Source organism: Mauremys reevesii, linkage group 3 (assembly GCF_016161935.1).
Source record: "Mauremys reevesii isolate NIE-2019 linkage group 3, ASM1616193v1, whole genome shotgun sequence".
In the NCBI taxonomy this organism is placed as follows: Eukaryota; Metazoa; Chordata; order Testudines; family Geoemydidae; genus Mauremys; species Mauremys reevesii.
This window is the reverse complement of record NC_052625.1, coordinates 93930621-93955617: the sequence shown is the minus strand read 5'-3', so window position 1 is coordinate 93955617 and position 24997 is coordinate 93930621. Positions and strand designations below refer to the sequence as shown.

General features: G+C 38.9%; 1 protein-coding gene and 1 long non-coding RNA gene across 13 annotated transcripts in view; one reads left to right on the top strand and one right to left on the bottom strand.

The window, feature by feature from the left end:
- The first annotated feature begins 2830 nt into the window (after positions 1–2830).
- ARID1B (AT-rich interaction domain 1B) overlaps positions 2831–24997 on the top strand; it is a 405616-nt gene continuing 383449 nt past the window's right edge. For 10 of the 11 annotated variants that reach the window (XM_039529451.1, XM_039529457.1, XM_039529455.1 and 7 more), the window contains exon 1: positions 2831–4877. In XM_039529451.1, coding sequence (XP_039385385.1) covers positions 3171–4877 — 1707 coding nt within the window. In that variant the 5' untranslated portion in view covers positions 2831–3170. The remainder of the gene's footprint in view (positions 4878–24997) is intronic. The other variant, XM_039529452.1, reaches the window with a different exon arrangement.
- Positions 5671–21067, bottom strand: LOC120400633. Of its 2 annotated transcripts, none has more exons than XR_005595936.1 (2): positions 20892–21067; positions 5671–5926 (listed from the first exon to the last, which is right to left on the bottom strand). It is a non-coding gene; the product is annotated as an uncharacterized LOC120400633 (long non-coding RNA). The 2 variants fall into 2 exon arrangements; XR_005595937.1 differs by having other exon boundaries at positions 5671–5923.

The following is a 24997-nucleotide window of genomic DNA, read 5'->3' as shown; positions in this document are numbered from 1 at the left end:
TTTGAAAGAGAAACTGTGTTAAATTAATATAGATTTATACAAAATAATTCAATTTAAATATAAAGTTGAAATCATGCATTTGTGGTATTAAATATTAGATTTAATAATTTTGTAACAGACACTATGCATAACTATTACAGCTTTTTATTACACTATATGCATATATATTTATAATTTGTACAACAGAGAGAGCTTTTGGAAAGGATCATTTGAATTTAACATACACTACCACTCATCATCTGAGCAAAGATGGTACAAGGTATTTCAACATTATTTGTGATCTAAAAACCAAAACTGAACCATAGTTGCTTTGTGTTGTGCTTCACTTGCACAGACTGCAGTGCCTTCTGTCTGCTTTCGGGTGTGGCATCTGCCATTGGGGAGGAAAAACTGGCATGTGTTGCCTTTTATAGCAGACTGATTTCATTGTGTTGAGGGCCTCTATTTTACAGCCTTAATTCCAATCTTATAGCTGAGTTGCTAAAACAAATGTAATGAAAAAGACTGAGTAGTATAAACTTTTCATTTTTTGAGGTTCATCATTTTCCCCAGGAAAAATATTTTAAAAGTAAATCTGCATTAAACTTCATGGCTTATTTTTCTGTTAAGAACTAGTGAAATAAGTCAGAAAGTATTGAAATCCTCAAGTGAGCTACTGTCAATACATTTTATCAGATTTGTGTGTGTGTGTGTGTATATATAATATATTTATATTTCTGCTTCAATACAAAAGCCTAAAAGCATAAATGTGTAATTGATTTTATATTTTATTTTAGAATATACATATAAATAAATATGCACAAGTAGACATTTATATTTATATTTGCATATGAAAGCCTTAAAAAAATAAACCTATGTGGTTTAATGTGTATAATTAGTATGTGTTTCAATATAGAAAAGAAGAAAATCCAGGAGAAAATGTCAAAAAGGCTCACTTACAAAGATGTAGTATTCTCTTGGCAAAAGCTGATGAATGATTTGGCATGAATTCATCTTATAGTTCTGTTACTCTCTCTTCTACAAAGATGATATACCCTCTTGCTAGCAGTTTGCATAAAACTGCAATTTGTTGTTGTTACAGACTGTAATGACCCTTGGGTACACACCTGATTCCCCCCACTAGAATGACTCACTGATTTTTTTCTACTCTATTGGTTTCTATTAACTATATAGCATTTTTGCACTGGCACAGAGTCCAAAAAAAAAAAAAAAGAGAGAGAGAGAGAAAGAATTGAAATAGAAGTAATATCAACATGTAGTTGAAGAATTTTGAGACTTTTACAAACTAGATTCATACTGGAAAATCCTAATGTTTTCTTACTTTGCTATGCAGAAAAAAATCAGTGGACAGTGGGCTCACATTGTTCATACATTTATCAACATTCTGTCATGACGAGTCTGTTCTTTAATGTTTTCCCAATGGAAAAACAAAAAAAAAAATCTTCCTACTCATTACTACATCATTCATGATATGCTGTTTTATGTTCTGTCAGTCTTAACAAATCTTCTATTTAGTGAGCTGAAAATCTGAAAATACTGCTATTTAAAAGATTTTAATAAAACATTCATTTCAAATAATATATTTTAGATTCCTATTAAATTGCCTAAATATCATTAATATCTTGCTTGTGTCCATGGAAGAATATTTTATCTTCCAACTGCTTTTATTAGCTGAATGTGGTGTTTGACTATTACATTTGCACTGACCAAGTTCTTACTTATATTAAGACAATTATTAAAAAAAAATCAACTACCAATAGCTGCTGAAATCCACTCTATAAATGTAAGTCATTAGGAGTAAAAGTTGCTTTTATCGTATATTGTATTTTATATTTCTACATTTTCATGAGTGTCTTAGATATACTAGAAAAGAATGTTGTTTGGGGACACAATTATAGGACTGAAAATGTTTCATTTTCCTTGAGAGCCTTCTTGATCTGCAAATAAATACATAGAACATGTTCCAAACAGCTCCATATGTAATGCTTACATTAAAAGCAACATTAGCACAAATGATCATTAGAATTTTGAGACAGCTGGACACTACAGACTATTGCAAAAATGCCATTACTGCAGAATTTTGTGTTAAATTTTTCAAAATACTCCACTTACATCTTTTTTTAAAGTATTTTTATTTTTCCATAAAACAATTTGGAGACAGAACATTTTAGTGTCATAAAATGAGAAAGCTTTTGACTGTTGCATACTGGCTTCAGTATATCGGTATAGATTTTGAAAGTTTGACCAATTTATTTTTTAGTCCAATAAAATCTATTACCAACAATTTTTTCTTTTCTTTCTTTGTCTGCTGAACTGACCTGACCAGTGTCTACAGCCCTCACCCCAAAAATACATATACAAAAAGCCAAATTCATCCCTGATGTAACAACTTTTACTTCAGTTGAATTACACCAGGGCTGAATTTGACCCAGTGATGCTTAGTTGGCCTTTTTGGTTAAGATCATTTGTCACATCAGCTTTATAGTTCATTCTCTATGGAAGACTAGATTTGCCAGGGAGTGACTGAAAGGTTTTTCTCCATCTCTAACCACTACGATTCTTGACGGGCAAAAAATACAAAAGGGGAGAGTGCATCCTTTTGCATTACCAGACGCAGCTGCCTTGGTTCGGGGCTCTTGAAGGTTGTAATGTGCGTCTCTGACTCCCTGAGTGTGCCACCGCTAAAGCTGAGAAGGAGGAGGAGGGGGAAGTCCAGTCCGGGTTTTCCAAGTGTACAGGAGTAATCAGAGAGAAGTGGATAATAGTTGTTAGAGCTCGCTCTCTCTCTCATGCCATGCTGGGCCAGATAGGCTCAGTCAGACGTGTGTATTTACCCATATCCGGGTTAGAGAGGAAAAGAAAAAAAAAGTTTCATTTAAACCTGAACAAAAAACTTTCAACATGAAATCACACGGCAGGAACAGGCACAGACCGTAAGGAATTCTTACCGTTTCTAATCTCAATCACGGACTTGGGGAGGGGAATTTTTATAATTTTTTTTGTGTTGAATGATCAGGAGGGGTTGCTGTTTATTCAAATAAGTTTATTTTCCCCCGTTTCTCTTTTTGCCTCGCTCCCTTTCGGTGCCCCTTCCCCCCCGTTTCGCTTTTATTTTATTTAATTTTTGAGGGTGGGTGTTGGATTTTTTCTTTCGGACTGGCAATGTTGCAATGATCATGGCCGCGCAAGTAGCAGCGGCTCCGGCGGGTGCGAAGAACAACAAGGGCAAAACCCCGAGTTTGCCGGGCAACTTGAGCCAGGATCTCAGCTCGGGGGGAGCAGCAGTCGCAGCCACCGGGGGACCTGGACCGGGCTCCATGCTGGGGGTCGGAGATGGGACTAACAGCAGCAGCCTGAATAATGTAGATCACCATCTCCTGCACCACCATAATGAACTGAACATGGCCAATAATGCAACTTCTGCTGCTGCCACCGGTAATAACAACAACAACGCTAACACCAGCAGTAGCAACAGCTCCTCTTCGGAGTCGGCTCTGAAAGAAGGTGGAAGCTCATCGGGGTTACCGTCTTCTTCTTCCTCCTCCTCCTCCAACCCGGGCTCGGCCATGGAGACGGGGCTGCTCCCCAACCACAAACTGAAAAACGTTGGAGGCGATCACCCTGCTGCACCTCCCCACCACCACCATGCCCACCACCCTCATCACCATGCCCACCACCACCATGCCCACCACCACCACCAGCACCACCATGCACTACAGCAGCAACTAAATCAATTCCAGCAGCAGCAGCAGCCGCCGCCTCAGCACCATCCGATGCAGAATAACAACAGCCTCGGCGGCGGCGGCAGCAGCAACAACAACAACGGCGGTGGCGGCGCTGCTCAGCCCAGTGCAGACATGGAGCAGCAGCAACATGGAGGAAAAGACAGTGTTTTGGGAAATCAGGCCGAGCCCCCGCCGCCGCCGCAGCAAATGCTGAATAAAGGGGGCGAGGAGGAAGAGCTGCCCAGCAAAATGGGCGAGCAGATCGGCGGCCGCTACGATCACCCCAGCCTGGGACCTTTGGGCGGACAGCAGCAGCAGCAGCAGCCCCAAAGCGCGAGCGGCAGCGGCAATAGTAGCCTCGGCGGCGGGAGCGGGGGAGGCGGCGGCCCCTCCGCGGTGGGGGTCTCGGAGTTTAATAGCTATTACGGCAACCCTGCCCCTGCCAGCAGCGCTACAGCGAGCCGAGCCGGGCCTTGCTTTGATCAACATGGCGGACAACAAAGCCCCGGGATGGGGCTGATGCACCCCACGGCGGCCCCCAACAGCATGGACCCCCTGCAGAACTCCCACGAGGGTTACCCCAACAGCCAGTACAACCACTACCCCGGCTTCGGCCGGCCCGGCGGCGCCGCAGCAGCAGGAGCGGGAGCGGCGGCTGCAGCCGCCGCGGCTGCAGCAGGAGCCGGAGGAGGCGGCTATGGGGGCTCGTCCTCTGGCTACGGGGTGCTGAGCTCCCCCAGGCAGCAGGGCAGCAGCATGATGCTGGGCCCAGGTGGAGGGGCCAGCCTTGGCAAGGCTGCTGCGGCTTCTGGGGCTGGAGGCTTTCAGAGATTTTCCGGGCAGAACCAGCACCCGTCCGGGGCCACCCCTACCTTGAACCAGCTGCTCACTTCCCCCAGCCCCATGATGAGGAGCTATGGCAGCAGCTACCCTGATTACAGCAACCCCAGTGCCCCACCACAGCAGCCACAACCCCAGGCAGCGACGGCAGCCCCAGGAAGCCAGCAGGCAGCAGCGGGCATGGGCATGGGCATGGGCAAAGACATGGGCTCCCAGTATGGATCTGCAAACCCAGCCTGGGCAGCAGCACAACAAAGAGCTCATCCAGCTATGAGTCCTGGAAGCACTGGTCAGACCATCAACAGAACCCAGGTAACCACCAGAAACCCCCCCGCAAAGGCCGCCCCCTGTATATTTTAAACGTGGGTCTAGAGCCTAGTCTCTCTCCAATTTACTTTTTCCCCCTGGGCCATTTAAACTACTTGCTGCCTCCATAACAGGGTTTGGTAAGGCACAGTGTCCGACTGATTAGATTGGAGGCATCCGACAGACGGTTTCACTCTACAAAATTACACTATTCGGTTACACAACTGAACAGCATAAAGTTTTCCTCCAGTTTGAAATAGAAATTTGAAGATACAAGGCCCCGAGGAAAAGCAGTTTGGGGTGAGGAGGGAGGAGGAGCTGATTTTGTAGCTACACTGTCAGATTCTGGAAAATAATGTTGACTGCCCTCTGTTAGAATTTTTGTAGACAGAGCAGATAACTTTGATAGCCTTTTAGCAAATTAGTGTTTTGTCGATGAAGATACTGTGGTGAAATCCAGCAAAAATGCAGTCAGCTTGCTTTTGCTATTTGAAGTGTGAGTGCCATAATCATGAAGATTCATTTAATAGGCGTTGAGGTGCATTAGATACCTAATTCTTCTTGTATACTTGCCCCAAACATCCAAATGAGAATGAGATGTAAATAAGTGTTATGTTTAAAATTAATATGATACACAAATATTATTATTCCCATTTTGAAATAATCCATACTTTGATGAAGAGACTGGAAGAGTCCTTTATTTAAATAAACAGATCCAGATATTGAGAGCTCTGCTTGTTTTGACTAATGTACATGTCCCTGATACATTAAATCCAATAAATTACAAATCAATATCAGATCATTGTTGGATTATGTTTATGTAGATTGCTTGTTTGCCATCGTCAAAGTTATAGGAGTTGGTTAGGAAATGGTCTGTACTCCACGTTTCTTGCTAGCAGTCTGAGCCTAAAGAGTGACTTGATCTCCTTTGCAAGGTTTGGAATTTGAATTGTGGAGGTAAACTGGCTGTAATAGTCTCCAGACAGCTGCCTCTGAGTTGACATCTAATCTGCCATCTGATTGGCTCCTCTCTCACCATTGGGCATTTAGCACTGCTGATGTAAATAGAAGTGCTGAACAGTACAGTCACAAAAATTCTTGCCACAAATAATAACTGAGCAGTATTGCTCGCAGATGCAAAAGTTAAACATTGTTAGAAGAAGCTGAAACAATGAGCAACCATATTTATACAGTGGAGGTTTCATGTGCCTCAACAAAAATTATGCTTGTGAACAGTATAGTGAAAAGCCAGTGGCATCTTATTTATTTTTTTAATTCTGTTAGGTGATGGTTTTTCTGAGTGTTGATTTTAGATTTAATATTCCTTTATTTTTATAGCAAATCAGACTTGCAGACAAAAATATAATATCATGGCTTGGATGAGGATTCAGTAATTTCAAGTGGTATTTATTTGAACCTTTATGCCTCTTACTAAAAATATTTTAATGTAAAAATGTGCTAGTTACGAAAGGAAACTAGATATTTTTGTGATTTAATCTTAATTTAAAGATCATCCTACGTTCTCAGTTTATTCTGGTGTCTAACATTTACAGTGGTCATAGCCCTGTGTTTGTAGCTTGGGTTTTTTATTTATTTGTGGCACCCTGTATATGAACATATATAGCAGATAATAAAAAAGGGAGAAGCCATTCAAACTATCAGTGATTTTTATATCATTGTTATGAATCCAGATACGTAAAAAAAAATCTGTTTTACATTTGAATTGTTTGGAGGGAAAGATATATCAGGAATAATATTTAATCTAATTATTTTTGTATACAAATACATAATTATCTTATGCTTGAATTCTCCATAGGAAAGTAAATTGTTTAAAAAGGAATGATAATGCATTCAAGTTTTGTGGGGTTCCTTCTCCCTCCACAAAATTTTGTTTTTAATAACAGTGAAGTCTTTTAATAGGTTTTAAGAATTAGGACTAATAGAAGTAAGTACAGGTGTATACTCTTTGTGACACTAGTCAGTTGTTGTATTTTACTGTAAAAGAAATTTTAAAATGAGCATGTTCTAGAGCAGATATTGGTTTTTGTAGTGAATGATGGACTGACCTTAATAATGTGAACCTTGGACAGACTGAAAATGTTTGTCTTTTGTCTACAGGCCATTACTGCAGTGTTTTACTTTCTATTGTGTTTTTTTTCCTTGCTATTTCAGATGGGGAAATAAGAATTTCATGAATTTTTTTTCCCTTTTTTAATTTGGACTGGTAAAAGGGTCATAATGAATCATAAAATAATGAAGCTTCATATGCATAACCTTTCACAGTTAATTAAACAAGGTTTGCATTCTCAGCTTGCTTTTAAACATAGGTAGTTTAAAATTTACAGCTTTAAAATCTAGTAAAAAATGTATTGGGACAGATGTAGGCACATTTTACTTCTGAGTGTGATTTTGTGTGTGTGTGTGTGGCAGAAATTGTACAAGATTTTTTTTTATCATAATTGAGACTAAATTCATTATATCTTCAGTATGACCCTTGTTAATACTTTTTATATTTATGGGTCTATGTCTTGTTCCACAGTTACACATTATTTGTTTCGTTTTGGTATTATATGATATACATGTAGGTTGTGAATTATAAGACACAGTGTACCATGGTACTGTCCTTTGATATGTCCTATAATGTTTGTAATAAAGAGAAGTCATTCATCAGGAATATTTTTGTTCCTTTTAAATTACAGTTTTACTGTGTGTATCATCTGGCCTGATGGTAAAAGAAAATTTGCTGGTTTGAATTTTTTTTAAAGGAAAATAGATTATACGGAGTAGAAAATAATTATTTTAGTTGCTGGTACAGTTATTTCTTTTTATAGCTCTTTAATTCTTTTGGTACCTTATTTCAGTGGTTGTAATAATTGTACATTTTTTTAAATAAGTGAGAAATAGAACCTTTCCTGTAGCATTTGAGTATAGTGTTTCTTTGATTTTTTTTTTGTAATACTTTGCTGCATATATGTGTACACTACTACTAAGTCTGAGTGTCAGTATGCTAGTGATGATTTGACTCTAAACATATATAAACTATTGCTCTGTGAACAATGGGTTACAATACCTGAAGCGGCACGATGAGGACATTATTGCCTATAGGAAGGTACTTTTCTTAGTATCCAGGGCAATAGATTCCCACTACGAGCTGAAATGTCCGCCTGTCTAACCTATTAAATCATTTAAGGAAATTTTGCTTCTGCTTCATTTAATCTACTTGCCTGAAACAGAGATGAGACATGCAGCTTGAAGAACAGGCCTCTCATTGCAGAAGAAGGGAGGAAGCACAAATATTCAAAGCTACTGGATACAGTTAATGCAAAATTAATTGGTTATGAATAATAAGTTATATGGTATCACAGTTAAGGGGGAGTGATGAAATCTTATAAGCCATTTGTTTAATTATTGACCAGTTTATTGACAGTATAACTCAAATTTGTAATCAAATGACCCTATTTATTCTATATTTTGAGTTTCATTCCAGAGACACGCACTACACACACACACACACACACATAAGTTCTGCACTCGCTTTCTCTCTCTATGTCTATATAAAAATAATGTATGTGTGTGTATATATATGTCTATATATCTATATATATCGAGAGAAAGAGAGATCTTGGCCTTTTCAGTATTATCTGGGTTGCACTTGATATTTACCAGTTGTTAGGAAAAAATCAATGTAGAGGAACAGCTGATTTGTTTGTTTGAAAATTACTAGTTTCTCTTTCTATGGGAATTATTTTCCCCATAAACTCAGAATGGGCCTGAGTCTGCAGCTCTTCTTATGGCAGTTGCATTGCCTTTAAAGGGGAGTATTGTCTGAGTAAGGACTGCAGGATTGGGTCCTGTGTCTGGGGGCTGATAGACAACTGTCAGTGTGGTGCATAGCTTCTCTGTACATTAATGGGAGAATAGACTTCCTTTCTGCCCGTGTGTTTATTCGCAAACAGTTTGCTGTTATACATTCTCTACCTAGAAATAGCAGAGAACAGTAGTGTGAATTAGTAGCATCTCTTTTGTACTGTGATTATATATTTGACACTTGTGGTTTGGTGTTCACTTACTGGTTTCTGTAGTGGTCATTATGTTTGCAAATTGAAGAACAGGACTCTGTGTATGAGGTACGATAAATAAAAGTGGTGCATACCAGTATACTATATTATTACCTCCTCCTTCACATTAGACTTGTACAACTGAATAGCCAATTAATGTGTTTCTGGCATTTTGATCTAAGTCTGTGGGAAGGAAAGCTAATACGTTTATACTGTTGTAATATTTTTATTCCTGGATGCATATATAATTAATTTTTTTGAGATTGCCAACTGGACTGATTGTTGATGGTCAAACATAGGTTACCTGACATTCTCATTTGGAATACAATGTTTTTTAAAAAGTAAGTTAAAACTAGATTAATTCTAATGACTAAAATAAGTTTGAATGATAATTTAAAGTTCTATTTTTCTTTCTTTTGCTATTGTACCTGCAAAGCATATAAAATCAAGTATGGGTATCCTGAAATTCTCACCAGTAATATTTTAAGTGACAGTATTTTATTTATACTTCAGTCCACATAACTGTCCTCAGCTTGTTAGGACATGGGTACAGTCTTGCATTTCAATATCTTTTTAAAATGTGCCATTTATCAGGAGGCTCTAAAGATTCTCTGTGGATATGTAAAGCAGTGTTACTACACTCACTGTGCATGCATGCTCAAGGCTGGAGGATTTCAGCTCCCAGTAGTATTAAGATGTGGTAGGCTAACTTGCCAGAATATGTTTCAGCATTGTATTGTTTACAATATTCAGATTTCGGGGTGGGGTGGGGGTTTACGTAGTACTAAATAATTTTTTTGGTAGGATTGGGTGAGGCCCTAAATGAATTAAAACTTAAATTGCCAATGTACCTCGGTGGTTTTCAAATTTATTTTGAAAATTGATCTAAAAATAATGTGGGTATCAAGCTTCAGTGTGGTATGTCTTCACAGACATTATTCAGGCAATAGGAAAAGAAAATGACTTCATGTCTGTATTGTCATCTTGAATTCTAAATAATAATGCGTGTACATAAGTTGTCTGTCTTGCACTGTTTTATGATTATGCCCTTACTGATGTCTGTGCAAAACCTTAGCGTTTGTATGGGTGTCACTGAGGGCAAAATCTGAGGAAATTTGGGTTGGACAGGTGTATCCTGAGGGCTTAGTTTGGACTATAGAATTTCCATTTCTAATGATGTAAAAAGCGGAAAGAATCCAGAATATCTTTCAGAGTTCATGGTGAGTTTATGGTAAATAAAGTGTAAGCTGAACAAACTTGATACAGAAATCAGTGAGAGAGAGTGTACATAATACCCCATAATGCCATCTTGCAAGTTACTTTTCAGAGTAAAATCACATTTTTAATTGATGCTATGTGTGCTGTAACTTGGAGTTTGATGAAAAGCCTGACACACACAGCTTTATGTCCAAGACAATATATGTCTTTTCAAAGGGAAGTTTTTATTTAATGAGGATATACAAGAAAATCTTGAAGCACCTAACTACATCCACACCCATCTCATTTTTTAAGATGAGATGCAGATGAGATTTCCCTTTTTTCCCCCCCTCTGCCTTCAACTCTAACTTTAACTCCAGCTTCTTGTATATACTAATCGTGGTTATTATATCTTCTTTAAACAGCCTCCTTCACATGGCAACTTAACTTATCTCAGGAACACAGCACCTTAGGCACCTTTCCATCCAACAATCTTCATATCTTCTGTTTAAAGATCCTTGGTCATCTGCAGATGTTTAGAAAACTGTAAACCCATCTTTCACAGAATCACTGTCCGGGAGACAGTGTACAAGGGTTTTACCTGTACATCTTCATGAAAATTCTTGTTAAATGTTTGTTTGGCATCTTTGTGCTCTGGAAATGCCAGCTATTTTATCCAATACCAAACCTAGAGATAATAGCAGTGGTGTGGCTACTACTAAGTTTCTGTACAGAAAATCTAATCTGTGATATGAATTTAGTTCTTGGTTCCCCAAATATTTGAGGGGACCTTATTCAGTGCAGAGTTATCAGCATTTCATGTACCCTTCATGTAGCATCTTGCACTTAAAGCATAGTGATTTTGGCAGTAGCTGTTAGTTAAGGAAGATTGAATGTCTATAGAAGGATGCAACCCATTTATCACTTTCCCTTCTCTCTAATTTGGGCATTACTGGTCAGATAAACTTTTGCTTCTGGACTTGGTAAGCAGGGTTTTGAGCACAGAAATTAATTGCTGCCCCTTTCTTCTGCACCCCTGTCTCTGCCTAGTAGAGTAGTAGTCCATTTCCCTTAATCATTGATTACAGGATTATTGTTTTTTCTGAGAACTGTGTCTGAATTGTGTTTTGCTTCTTATGCAAAAGCATATCTATCATTTTGGGGGTTTGTATTATTACATAATTTTGCTTGTGAACGTAAGAATTAGAACCATTACATAATTGTTGAATCAATCTAATTGCCCTGTAAAGTCCAGGGCAGTAGCCCAGTTTGATTACACAGCTAAAACACTATTTGGTCCCATTTTAAAGAAGACTGAATTATGTTATGAGATAGAGGAGATTGGATTGTTATAACAATTATAGACTGGTCTGTGCAGAAAGACCCTTTAAATACAGTTCTGATATGGTTCTTGGTGTGAGGAGATAAGGAAAATCAGGTTAGAAAAACCCTGCAAGCGACCACCATTTTAAAACATGGAGTTGTGTTATTACAGTTCCATTCCCCATGTGGCTATAGCCAATTCATTGTTGGCATAAACCAGTGCAATTCCCATTGACATTAGTGGAATAGTGCTGATTTACACGAGAAGTGAATTTGGCCATTTTGAATAAGTTTTGTGTAGCTTTAGAAAGATGGCATTAAATAGAGATGGAGTCAGGAATCCTGAATTCTGTTGCAACTCTCCACTGATTGTCTTAAGAGAATTGGTTTAACATCAGCGTGCCTCAGTTTCCCCAGGTATAAAAAGATAATATTTATGCTTTTGTGAAGTGCTTTGAGTTCCTTGAATAAAAGGTGCTATTTAAATGTAAAATATTATTCAGTTGTATATTAGCTTAATTCAGCCAGCCAGTTGTCATATTTTGCAACAAGAGAAAGAAGACGGGTTAGGGACTGGATGCTTTCCTTTCTTGGAAAGGATCTGGGACCAGTTGTTCGACATAAATTGATTGTATTAGTTGATTAGATTGTCAGACTAATTTATTTGTAAGCGAGATACTGAAACATCAGCTTTGAAATTTTCTTTTGAAAACAAGACTGAGTTGTAGTACCTAAATTGTGTTTTTTTTAAGGTTAAAAATAGAGATAAAGAGGTTTGTTTTGACAGCGTTTAAGGAATTTTCTGGTTTTATTTGAAACCTTGATTCAGATGGAAATATGGATGGAGCTGTGTATTTCATGTGTAACAATTTGTATTGTGAACATTTGAGTCTTCTTTGTTTATATAAAATACTAAATACTGAGGTTTTACTTTACCTTCAATCAAGGTTGTTTGCAGAAAATAATTCTCTTGCTTTTCTGGTCCTACTCACTACTCCTTACCTAAGCAAAGCTCCTGTGTAAAAAATAGGTAGTATAGGTCCTTTTACAGTGTTTGCTTTTTTTTTAATTTTATTTTCAACGTGAATGGGGGAGATAAATAATTCTGCCTCTATGGCAGTCTCAAATACAAAATTACTTTGCGTGACCTGTGAAAAATAAATATATTTGGCACTGGAGTTGAGCAAACTTTAGTAGAGTACTAGCAATGAAAAATTAATTTTGCTTGCCAGATTTAATATAATTTTAAAGTGCTGCTAATAAATGAAAAGATGCAGTAGATTTCTGTGGCATAAATAGTTTCTTGCTTTCCTATGTTTGGTGGAGATGAAATCCTCTGGTAATATATAGTTAATAGTCACTTGGCTGTAAAGGTTTGTTATATGTTTGTTTTTTTTAACCTGGCTTCAGGAATTTGTATCCTAAAATAATGCTACATACAGTTCATATTTTTTCACAAATAGGTAATGTAGCCAAAGAAAGTAGGCTGGAATCTGGAGTTGATTCCAAATTTGGTATTTTGTACTGTGAATAAAAGTTTCACACATGAAGCAAACTAGTTAGTTTGTATGGCATCACATGATCAAAATATTTTCCCCCTCACTGCTGCCAGAAGCTATCTATTGCTTTTCAACAATTTCACTTGTTGGGCACCACGCCAAGATGTTTAAGACAGCCCCTTACGTGAACTGTTCCATTCTTAACCTCTTTGACTGAAGTGCCATGACCTTCACATATGTAGATTAGCCATGTGCTCTGTGAATTGAAACTTGCTGCCTCAGGAAGAAAGGGTTTTTCTTTTTATTCCTCAGGGAATTTGACAGCCATTCATCCCTGACCTGGGCAGAGGTAATGCAAGGAAATTGGATTCAAATGGAATGCATATAGATAACACACAGAGGCAGTATATACAGACAAGCAGCTTTCTTACCTTGTAGAGAATGGAATAATTCAGTGATACAGATAAACTGCTGATTTAGATGCTTTGAAAAACAAGTGTAAAGAGATAAGTTTGGGGAATATTTTGTTTATTTTGAGTGATAATTCTTGACTGTGTATTGCTTAGCTGCATCCCCTAACAAGATTTTCTTTTATAACCTTTTACTATTAATAATTTGAAGCTTGTTTCTCCCCGCCTTTAACATTCTATGTAGAGTCTGATTTTAAGTGTTAGAAAATCATGCAAATTTGAGTGTATTAAAGATTTTTTCAAAGGATCTTTTTAATTTTTAAATTATAAAAGCATTAATTTCCACATGTAAAAAATAGGATAGTCTGTTACCAATGAAGAGGTATGTATGCAATCACTTTCTCTTAAGAATCATTTTCTCTCTCTGCTTTAAAACATGAAATTAATGTGTACTGTATGATTTGTGATCTCAGCCTCATGCATGGTGTAAATTAATTTTCTGTTAATCAGCCAGAGGTAGTATTATACAATAGAGATCTCTGGGATTTTGGCTGATTGTACATATAGCTTGAATATATTTTACTGCAATATGTAACTATAGTGAAATATTTTTATACAGAAATTTACCTTGTGGAGTTTTTAATAGTATACTTCTATTTTGCCTGGCTAATAAAGCCCATAACCAGACTTTAAAATAAAAGTTCTGATGGGGTTCTGGTCCAAGACTAGGGCTTATAGGTGCTATGCCAATAATAAATAATGTAAATAGCAACTACAGTGACTAAAGTCCAATCATAGTGAAAAAGAAAACACTTCAAATAATTCAGAAGAAAATCTCCCAATTTAATTTAGTACTCCTCTGAAGAGAAGGGGTTGGTCACTACAGAGAGCAATCTGTTGCTGAGGCTGTCCATGTTGTAGGAGTGGTTTCATGCAGTTCCTAGAGTACTGGGATTTAAAATAAATGTCCAGAGACAATTCTTCAAATAAACGAAGATCTGGGGACCACTAGGGTTTTTTGTGAATTCTAGTGAATATCAGAATATTTGTTTGGTAAACTTCTTAATTCAGGGTCCTGGACGATTTTAGGTTTAGATAAATGTCCATTTTTGTATTGCGGTAATACCTAGGAAGTGCAGCCATGAACCAAGACCCCATTGTTTTAGGTGTTGCCTAATCATGTAACAAGAAGACAGTCCCTGCCCCAAAGAGCTCAGAAGTTTGGAGTCAGATCCAAACTGATGAGCTACTCTCCTGTTCCCTGTGACTGATCCATCTCCATGACTCTGAAGATTCTTCTTACCTAGAGCTCTTTACTTATAGGGGGAAGAAATCATTTGATGTGTTCAAGAAAAGGTGGTGTATCCATTCCCCTCTTTGGCATTTTCCAGGAACACTGCTGTCTGCCAGCCTTGCTGTGGGTTGGGTTGGCTCAAGCCTTCTCTCCTATTATATTTCCCTTTCCAAGGAGTGAGAGATTTAATTTGCTGATCGTCTTTATCTGTCTCTTTCCTTTCCTTTCCAAGGTCGTGCTGTTTTTCCTCCCTTCTGAGAGTTATTTTTCATCCCCCTTTGTCTCTTCTAATTTTATGTCTCTGCATTTCTGACGCCATTTCTTTCTTCTCCCTTCCCCCTTGAAATTAATGGGAACGGTGAGTCCCTTCTCATACTCCATGATCCCAGTCTTTGCAGTGATGGATTATGTTAGGTGACCATCCCTACTCAGCCCTGGGCCGCTGCCATTGCAGAGTTAGCAAGGATGGGCTAATGAGGCTCTATGTGCAAGAAGAATATGGCTTGTGACTGTTCCCTGGACCCCTTGCAGCCTCTGACCTGTCTTTGGCTATGCTTTTCTGTGCTAGCAGGAGCACAAAAGTGGCTGAGATACAGAATTATTTTTTTGAAGCAGGGCATTTACTACTTAGCCTCTTGCATAACCCAATATAACCACTTCTAGTGGTGGGAGGTCTTAATTACATTTCAGAAAAATCCTCAGACAGCAGGAGCCATAGTCCTGGACATTTCATTGTGGCAGGTTTTTAAAAATGAAAATGGTCTCAGCCTATATGAGTCTGTTGGTAGGTCTGGGCTTGTAGGGCTGCTTCTGTGCCCTGTACTGGCTGTGACAGAGTGGGGATCAGAGCATTAATTGAATGTTCTTCAGGATGTGGTAGTGCAACAGGTGGTGTAATACAAATAGTTATCTGTGGTGACGGAGAAGAGAAACTTTATAGAAATAATTATCTGTGAAAGTATGAGTGGGATGAAGACTTTGAGAAGACAAACAATGGAATAGAGAGAGAAGAAGAAATAAATAAAAAGGCAACAAGAGGAGAGTGAAACAAAAAGCAAGGAGAAATAGATGGAGACGTGAGAGGGAGACATTCCATTTTACCAGAAATTTCAGTCTGTCATCAAAAACCTCTTGTCTACATTTGCCTTAAAAGGAGAGCTGGGAAAACCCGAGTTTCTCTTTCCTAATGTAGGAAAATTAGGAAAAGGATGGAGGGAGGGAAGCAAGGTAGTGAGTCTGGAAATAAGTAAAGAGAAGACTGGGAATGAGAAGAGGAAAAGACTATTGCAGATTTTCATTATTATCTGAATTCCATAGTGCCCACCATGTGCTATGTATTGTCTTCCTGTGCATGGACACCCCCGCAAAAGTTAGGCATTTTAAATGTTATTTAGGACTGTTTTCATAGAGGACTCCAGGATTTCTTCTCCACTTTATCCTCTACATTAGATTTGGAACTCAGAACCTTAAGCAAAGTCAGCTGCTTCTCCTCACATCATATCTTTTCTTCCCTCTGGTCCCTAAATAACAGTTGCACAGATCTCTGAAAGAGGAGCAAACTGGCCAAAAATGTTTGTTTTTCATCATTCTAATTTTTCTTTGAGACCCTGTAAGTTACCACAATGCATGGAGCATATTAAAGCTTATTTTATTTCCCATCATATGTCCCCGGAAATAATAATAATAATAATAATAATAAATAAAAACAGTTCCAGCTTTATAATTTATCCACAATCAATTTCTGCTTACAATCATAATTTCTTTCCAGGCCTCAAAACTTTTCCATTGTACTCTTATATGAGAAAGGTAATTCTAACTTTACTTAACAGAAACTCTTAAGGAATCAAATAACAATGAAAAATTACAAAGCCAGTTTCTTCTCATGGTGTATTTCCTAATCTTCCTCAGATTCCACCAATTTTTTTTTTTTGTACCTTATAGGGGGCAGCAATTGTCATACCTTAGCTCAGTCCCTGAAGATGTGTCCTTTACCTTTTGATGATAATCTGTCTTTAACTTGGAAAAAATACAGACCTTGACCTCTTTTCTTTTTTTGTCTTCTCCCTGCCTACCTTTTCAGGAAAGGCTTTTTCCAAGTACGGTCAAACTCTTCCTGTCTTGCTCACATAGCTGGATTAGTGTCAGGGAAAAATGAGGGTTTTTTTTGTTCATCTTTAGGATCTCTCTCCTGCTGAGTGGACTGCTTGCAGGATCTGGCCTTGCTCTTAAAATCAGACAGTGTGATCAAAATATTATCCATGTTAATTTCTGTTCTCAGACGGATACTGTATCTTTTCCCCTTCCTCCTCTTATTTTGTGCTAGCATTGGTTTTTTTTCTTCCTCAGTTATGGCTGAGAGCAAGTTTCTTTGAGTTGTATTTCCAGTAAGCTTTATTTTTGTAATGCGTTTGACTTTCCAAATATTATGGAGTCCCTTTTGATCTCAAAATGCTCAATGGACAAACATTTGTTGGATACAGTAGTTGCTCATCTTTTGGTATGAGGTGTCTAGTCATACCTCGCTTATCTTTTGTTAGTTGTAAATAATACAATTATGGACTCTGGTGATTAAGTGAAGTGCCTTCATCATATTTAGTATTTATCATTTTCATCACTTCATTGGATGGAGGAAGGAAAAGGAGGAAGAGTAGAAGTGGGACTGCAAAGTGGAGCAGTCTGTGTTGTTGAAATACATGGCGTAATGAAATCTAGCCTTTTGGTGTTTCTATATTTTGGCATTTAATCTTTCTTGAAATCTGTAGGCCAAGGTGACATTGCCACAGACTTGCAAAGTTGCCCCTAAACCAGGTGGCAAAGGTGGGAAAACGTAGCTAAAATTCTCTTTCTAGAAATTAGGATACACGCCTGCCATGCTGTCTCTATCCCTCACCTCTTTTTAAATCCTTTCAATTTCTCAAACTGTCATTCCCTACCTAGCAGCCTGTAGCATGTGTTGGCTGTCACTTTCAGATTCAATGCTTGGGAATACGTAAGGAATCTTGAATGTGTTTGAATTTTTTTAGCTCACTATTCAGACATTCAGCAGACGATCTAGACATCTCTTTTACAGAGCAGGCAGCTTTTTTTGACTCCCAAGGTTCAGAGACTGAGCTCATGGTAGTAAACCTTTTAGTGACAGGTCAGCAAGGAAGGAGCTGAATCAAGTGAATGTCCTCCATCCCTAACCAGTGTAGAATATCTATTTGTGAACAGTAGCAAAATACTATTAAACTAATTTTAAATATGTGCACTTTGTGTGGTGTCAAGCTAGAATCTGCCAGAGGAAAGACTGCTTTTGTGGGACAAGATGGATGAAATAATACCTTTCATTGGATCAACTTCTGTTGCTGAAAGAGACAAGCTTTTGTGCTACACAGAGCTCTTCCTCAGTGTTTATGGGTTTTTGTTTTGTTCAGATAAATGTTAATTTTACACAGTATCTGAGCACTCAATAATAATACTTTGCGCTGCTATAGCTCCTTGCATCCAAGACTCTAAAAGCACTTTACAAACATGAATGGGTCTAACTTCTCAACACTGCTGTGGGGAAGGGAGTTGTTATCCCCATTTAACAGATGAGAAGGCAAGGTACAGAATGGGCAAGATCCTGAGCATCCAGAACTCTCATTTGCTTCACTGGACTTGCAGGTACTCAGTGCCTTTGAAAATCAGGCTCCAAATGACTTATCCAAGGGTCATGCAGTAAGTCCATGATAGAGTTGACAAGAGAACCCAAATCTCAATCACAGTTCACAAGGCCAACCTTCCTTCCAACAATATCTTATTAAAACATTGAAATTTATGATTATTTTTAAATAGCTGAAGATAACTCTTCAAGCTTGCAAGGAAATTGGAAAAAAAATCTCCCCTCCTTTTTCGAATATCCACTCAAACATATCTTCTACTATTTTTTCCTCCTGTTTTAAATTTTTAAAATTTCCTTTTAACAGTGATAACCATACTTTTGTTTTTTTAAATGCAGAACACCACAAGATGCATATCTGTAGCTTTGGAAACCCTGGGCTGAGGTTTCTGATTAATTTACTTCTGAATTTGTGTACATAAAATTTTGGATTTGCACATGCAAATGCAAAATTTAAACTTGCAAATAGGTGACAGAAAAATTGGTTTCATATCACTTGCTATGTAATTCATCACTCACTCTTCATGCACTGTTTGTTGGCGCACTCTTATCGGCCCTAACAAACCACTTTCAGGGGCATTAGAGATGTAATCCAAATAACAAAATTAATATACACAATGTATTTCCTAAAGATATAATTCTTCACAACACCACATAATATATCTCTAAAAGGAAAAAAATTCTCTTTGGGGTAGGCATTTATCCATCGGCAAAATGGGTATAATAATGCTTAACTGTCTTTCAGCTGTATTGTAAGACTTAATTATATTGTTTGCAAATAGAAATCCTAAAATTAAAGCATCATTATTTTTAATAATTTCACTATACATATTTCAGAGATATGGTGAATATAGTAGGTCTATGCCTTTCCATGTTTGTATATAATGTAGCTAGAATTACTGTTTACTTTCTTGTTAGAGCACCTGTATTAAATGGTGACAAATTTTGGTGTTAATTTATATTTTTTGGCTACCAGATAGCCATCATTGTTTGAGATGGCAGAATTCTGAAGAACCTCTGTTTATAGCTTCAACTCAAACTAGTGGTACAATTCTTAAAAATATACTGTATACATCTTCTCTGTGGGGAATAAAAAGGATTGGTTTCTCAAGGTTGACTGAAATATTTTAACTTTGGTAGCAAATGAGGTGTGAATCAAATTGTCAAAAGGATGGAGACTAAATTATTGCAGCACTGACTGTTTAAACTAGCTGGCAGTGTACTTCAGAAGGTGTTAGCCTAACAAATAAATGTGTAAACGGCACCTTTCTCCTTCATTATACCTTGTTTCTCACCACTTGCTTTATGCTATGAGGAACTAAATCTGTGTGGGAGATATCACAGCCATTCTCAAAGTGTTAGTTTATGATGTTGCAACCAGAGGAATAATTTAATACTGTATGAGATGGCTTTGGAGGAAAAAAATATTTGAAAACAGTAAGACTAATTTCAGTAATTCATCGTTCAAAAATATAGAAAGTGTATCAAAATAAACTGATTTATGTGATTATGTATTTTTAATGGAATTTGGTGTCTATTTGTTTTGCTAGAAATTTTATTTGAACTAGTGACCTAGGGCTTGTCTACATGGGGAAATTTACCAGCATAACTATACTGATATAATTATACTTCTATAGTTATACTGCTCTAACTCCCCATGGTGACCTGCTCATTCCAGAATGAGTGCCTTTTCCCAGGTTAATGTATTCTGCTTCCAAAACAACAGAAGCTAAACTAGAAAAAGTCACTTTTATACCAAAATAAGAGTTTCCATACTGGGAGTTAAACTGGTATAATTATGCCAGTAAATTTCACAGTGTAGAAAAGCCTATGGTAATTTTGCTGTTTTGAAAGTATTTCTGGGTTATAAAAAGTGTCTCTGAATTTTGGTATCATATTATCACAATAAGACTTCAGTATTTAATGCAGGAAGCCTAAGAACGATAGGTGATAGAACGGGATCATAATTCTTGTTCCTAGATACTTGATTGGTATTACAGCTTTTCTGTGGTGGAGAGATGCTTTAAGAAACTCACTCTCCCAGACAGTAAGTGGAATAATCTGTGGCAGTGTAGTAAGTTTTGTCTTATTGTACATTTGGTCTCCCGTTCTGTTCCTCACCATCTCCTGAGATTTCTGCAGTGCCTGTCGCAGCTAAAGTTTTCTAGACATAACTATGCAGACGTACAAAGAAGACTTCCCTGATTAAGTAGTTTCCAGGTGTGTTGATTACTTGTAGCATTGACCCAAACCTGTTTACATCTCACCCAAACTAATTACTGCCCAGAATCATATACAGGAGTCTGGTTTCAGGAGGAACAAGGGAGGCATACATCCTTGGCTTGAGCACAAGCTGATGTGAATTGGACTGAGTGGGTCTCACTTGGTCAAGCCGGGTGCATGTAGGGGCAGGATGTCTTCAGGGCACCTGCTCAGGTTGGTGGTGTGGAGGAAATGGTATAGAGGAGACCCTTGTACAGCCCTCCTCCTCCCACCCTCAGTGCAGTCAGACACAGTAATGTGGAGCTGGGCGCTTACCCAGTCAGGTGACTGTCCCTCTGCCCATCTGTCAGTCTCCCCTCACAGTGCTGGTTACCTCTTCATCTCTGTCATGTCCACTGTCTCGGACATGATCCTGCTTGTACGTGTTGCCTGGTTTCCCACCATCTCTTCTGCCCCGCCTCTCTCCTCCTCATGGGCTTCTAGCTGCGATGGATGCTGTGACGGTACCTTTCCTGCGCTCCTCTTCCTCCTCCTCCTCCTCCTGTTCAACTGCCACGGAACCAGCTAGTCCCAATGTTCCGTCTCCTTCCCAACTGTCATCTTCCTCTTAAATTCCATTTTTCCCATTAAAGGGGCGAAAATTCAGATTCAAAACTCAGGCCCATGCTTGGTTCCTTTTGTGGGTTGATAAATAAGCAGAGGTAGGCATGAAGGGCAAATATTGTCCCCCCAACAGCAATAAAGCAAGAAAGAGGCAATTAAAAATGGCATATATTCTGAGTAAAAGACCCTGTAAAAATGGCATTGTGAAATTCAAAATTTATTTTGTTAAAACTGATTTCAGTAGGGTGGAAGATGCAAAGTGGAATAAAAATTATAATTTCTGTTCTTGCATGCTTCAAATAAATATCTTGCATGTTGATCCTGAATGACTTCTTAAATTGTTTGATACTAAAAACAATGATATTATATTGAGAATGTTTAGAATGAAGTTGCACAGAAGTCATGCATTTGTTGAACAAAGTGAGTGACTGTCTCAGAGCTGTACACATGGAGTTTTAAGTCTTGTCACTAGCTAAAGTCAGTGGGAGTCATAGGTAAAACCTTTGACAAATCTCTGAAAATAGGCTTTTAAAAAAGATGTCTTTTTGTACTGTGGCATCTCTGTGAATATTATACAGTAAACATATCTCTTTAAATGAGACAAAGTAATCTTGCACTTTTGCTTCCATGGTTTTTCATGAATTTCATTGCATACCACAATTGTTCGTACAATGAACTGTAAGCCATCTCTTACAGCCCCCCCCCTTGTTTGTTTGTTTGTTTGTTGCGTACAGCAGAAACTGTGATTTGAACAGCTATGAAAAAATCCCCAAGCACTTTAGGTGTTTTAAGTATTGCCATGTGTGTCTTTGAGTATGTATGTTATATACACAAACTACCATAATTATTTTGCTTTACAACTATACTGATAAACATAACCCCTCTTTCTTTTTAAAGGGAAATTTATAACTGTATAATATTAGTCCTTTTAATTCTAAAATCCAGATGAAGTGTAATCCCAAGTGTGTTGTTTCACTGTTGCAATGTAATCTTTTCAGATGATACATGATTTAGTTGGAAACAAATTAGCAGCTATGCATGCCTAAAGAAAGCAATTTAATAAACAAGATTTTAGTAAAACCTAATCAGAATTGTAAAATGATACTTGGGAATCAGTTACATTATGTAAAAGAGCTGGTGTAGATGTAGCTTTCTGTAAGTGTGAGTGTAAATTCAAGATTTCCTCACAGTGTTCTCTAAAACAGTGGTTCTCAAAGCCAGTCCGCTGCTTGTTCAGGGAAAGCCCGTGGCGGGCTGAGCTGGTTTGTTTACCTGCCGCGTCCTCAGGTTTGGCCGATTGCGGCTCCCACTGGCCGCGGTTCACCGCTCCAGGCCAATGGGGGCTGCGGGAAGCAGCACGGGCCGAAGGATGTGTTGGCCGCCCTTCCCGCAGCCCCCATTGACCTGGAGCGGCAAATCGCGGCCAGTGGGAGCCGCGATCAGCTGAACCTGCGGACGTGGCAGGTAAACAAACCGGCCAGGGGCTTTCCTGGAACAAGTGGCGGACTGGCTTTGAGAACCACTGTTCTAAAACAGTTTAAAGACTTGATCTTCATCAGTGTTTCCATTTGTTCAGATTTATTACCTCATTTTAAAATGTGAGAAATTAATATTGAAAAATCTCCTCTCATACCCAATCTTCGTCATTCCGTGTTGGTTTTGGCTGTTGAAGAAATCCACTTCCTGTCTATAACACTTTAAACCACAGTGAAATTGGTGTGATACTTATCTGCTTTTGATGTTTTTGTTCTTTGTCTTAGAAAGTTAGTTTGATAGTCATGACAGGTGCCAGCATTGACACAGTGAGTTAGCGTATCTGTAGGTTAGGGAAAGCATAGACAGCCCAGTCAACAATATCTTGTGCTTAAACAATGCTCTTGTGGGCCTATCTTTGGATTCATGGTCTGAGGGATAGCTCAGTGGTTTGAGCATTGGTCTCCTAAACCCAGGGTTGTGAGTTCAATCCTTGAGGGGGCCACTTAGGGATCTGGGGCAAAAATTGGTCCTGCTAGTGAAGGCAGGGGGCTGGACTCAATGACCTTTCAAGGTCCCTTCCAGTTCTAGGAGATTGGGATATCTCCTATTATTATTATGCCCATTCGGTCCATGGTCTCTCAGCCGAGACTGCTAATATGGTTATTAATTGGGACAACAGGTTTTAGTAATATGATCATTTGTTCACTAGGAATTATACTGAAACCACCAATGTATTATTAAAGCGCATGAAACAACCAACAACTGGTGAAAGCTGCTATCACTTTTGACCTGGACCACATATGAACCAAGGAAAGGCAGCAATTACTATTTTAAAATTAAACCATCAAACTACTTAAGCCCCCAAATGTTCCATTTTTAGAGAAAGTTAAATAACATGCAGAACCCTTTTGGGGGAGGGAAAAATTCTTGTGTGTGTGTGTGTGTGTGTGTATATATATATATATATGTGAAGAGACAGTAGGCTCTTCATAGTTGAAGTTGTAACAGGGTTTCCATTATAGGGCCGAGTTTGCCTCCAAAATCACCCATCAGCCTAAAAATATTACTTAGGAATTTTGCATATTATCTCTGGCTAGAGGTTTTTTTTTAATCAAAGCCATTCTTAGGTAATAGGAAATTATGGGAAAAAATATGAAATTAGGGTTGAAAATGGTAAAACATTACCAGAACTCACCATCTGCTGTGAGGCAGGAGGTTGTTGAATGAGTCTCTGCTTTACACTCCCCCATAAAAGATCAGTATGCTACTACTTCTGTCACTGAGGATGTGTTAAATCAGGGATCTCAACCTCAAATGACCATGAGGGCCACATGAGGACTAGTACATTGGCTGGAGGGCTGCATCACTGTCACTCCCACCCCCCACTGTCCCCGTCCCAGCTCCACCCCTTCCATGATGCCCACCCTGCCTCTTCCACCCCTTCCCCGCCCCTATTCCAACCCCTTCCCCAAATCCCCGCCCCTGCCCCGCCTCTTCTCCACCTCCTCCCCTGAGTGCGTGGCTCCCCGCTTCTCCCACCTTCCTCCTGGAAAGAGCTAAATGCTGCCAAACAGCTGTTTGGCGTCAGGAAGCGCCTGGAGGTAGGCAGAGGAGTGGGGACACGGTGCGCTGGGGGGAGGAAGTGGGTGAGGGGAGCTTGGCGGCCGCAGGCAATAACTTGGGGGGGGGTGGAGGTGGGGCACAGGGAGCTTGGTGGGGCTCAGCAAATAGCTTGGCCTGTGGGCCGTATGTTTGAAACTCCTGTGTTAAATGGATCTCCAGTTCTCTCCATTGTTTTACTGTGGCTGGATGGCAAAAGGGTTGTTCAGAAACTCTGCCCACCACTTCTGTCATTGGGGCCATGAGTTGTTGAACAGTTTTCCCTCTTACTGTGAGGACAAAATGAAGCTATTTACTGGTTCTTCTGCCATCTGAAGCTCTGTGTCCCCCCTACCTTTACACCATCAACCTACCTATTACTGAGGTTCCTCTTACTGCTTCTTTGATCATGCACTGGAACACCTGAAAAAGTTGAGGCTCACAAAGATGGGGAGTAGGTCAAGGAAGGAAAATAGATCTCAGCATCCTGTGCATGTTGAAGTAGCATGTGCTAACTGGCACAGTAGGAAGGTTTTTGGGAGAGAGAGTGTCTACCTACCGAGAGGAAAGTCAGACAAGGGTGGAGGGTTGCAATGAGAGACGGACTGTCACTGGTCAGAATTAGAATTTGGGTGGGACTATTTACGCCATTACATTCCACTGGGTTTTGGTGCAGTCAGGTCTAGATTTAATCCTGGAACTTCATTCTGGTGAGTTCTAGTACATATCCCGGTACTGGCTGTAATTCACTTTTTGAAAAGTTACCTCCATGATATTTTGTCACACTAATCTCAAAAACAG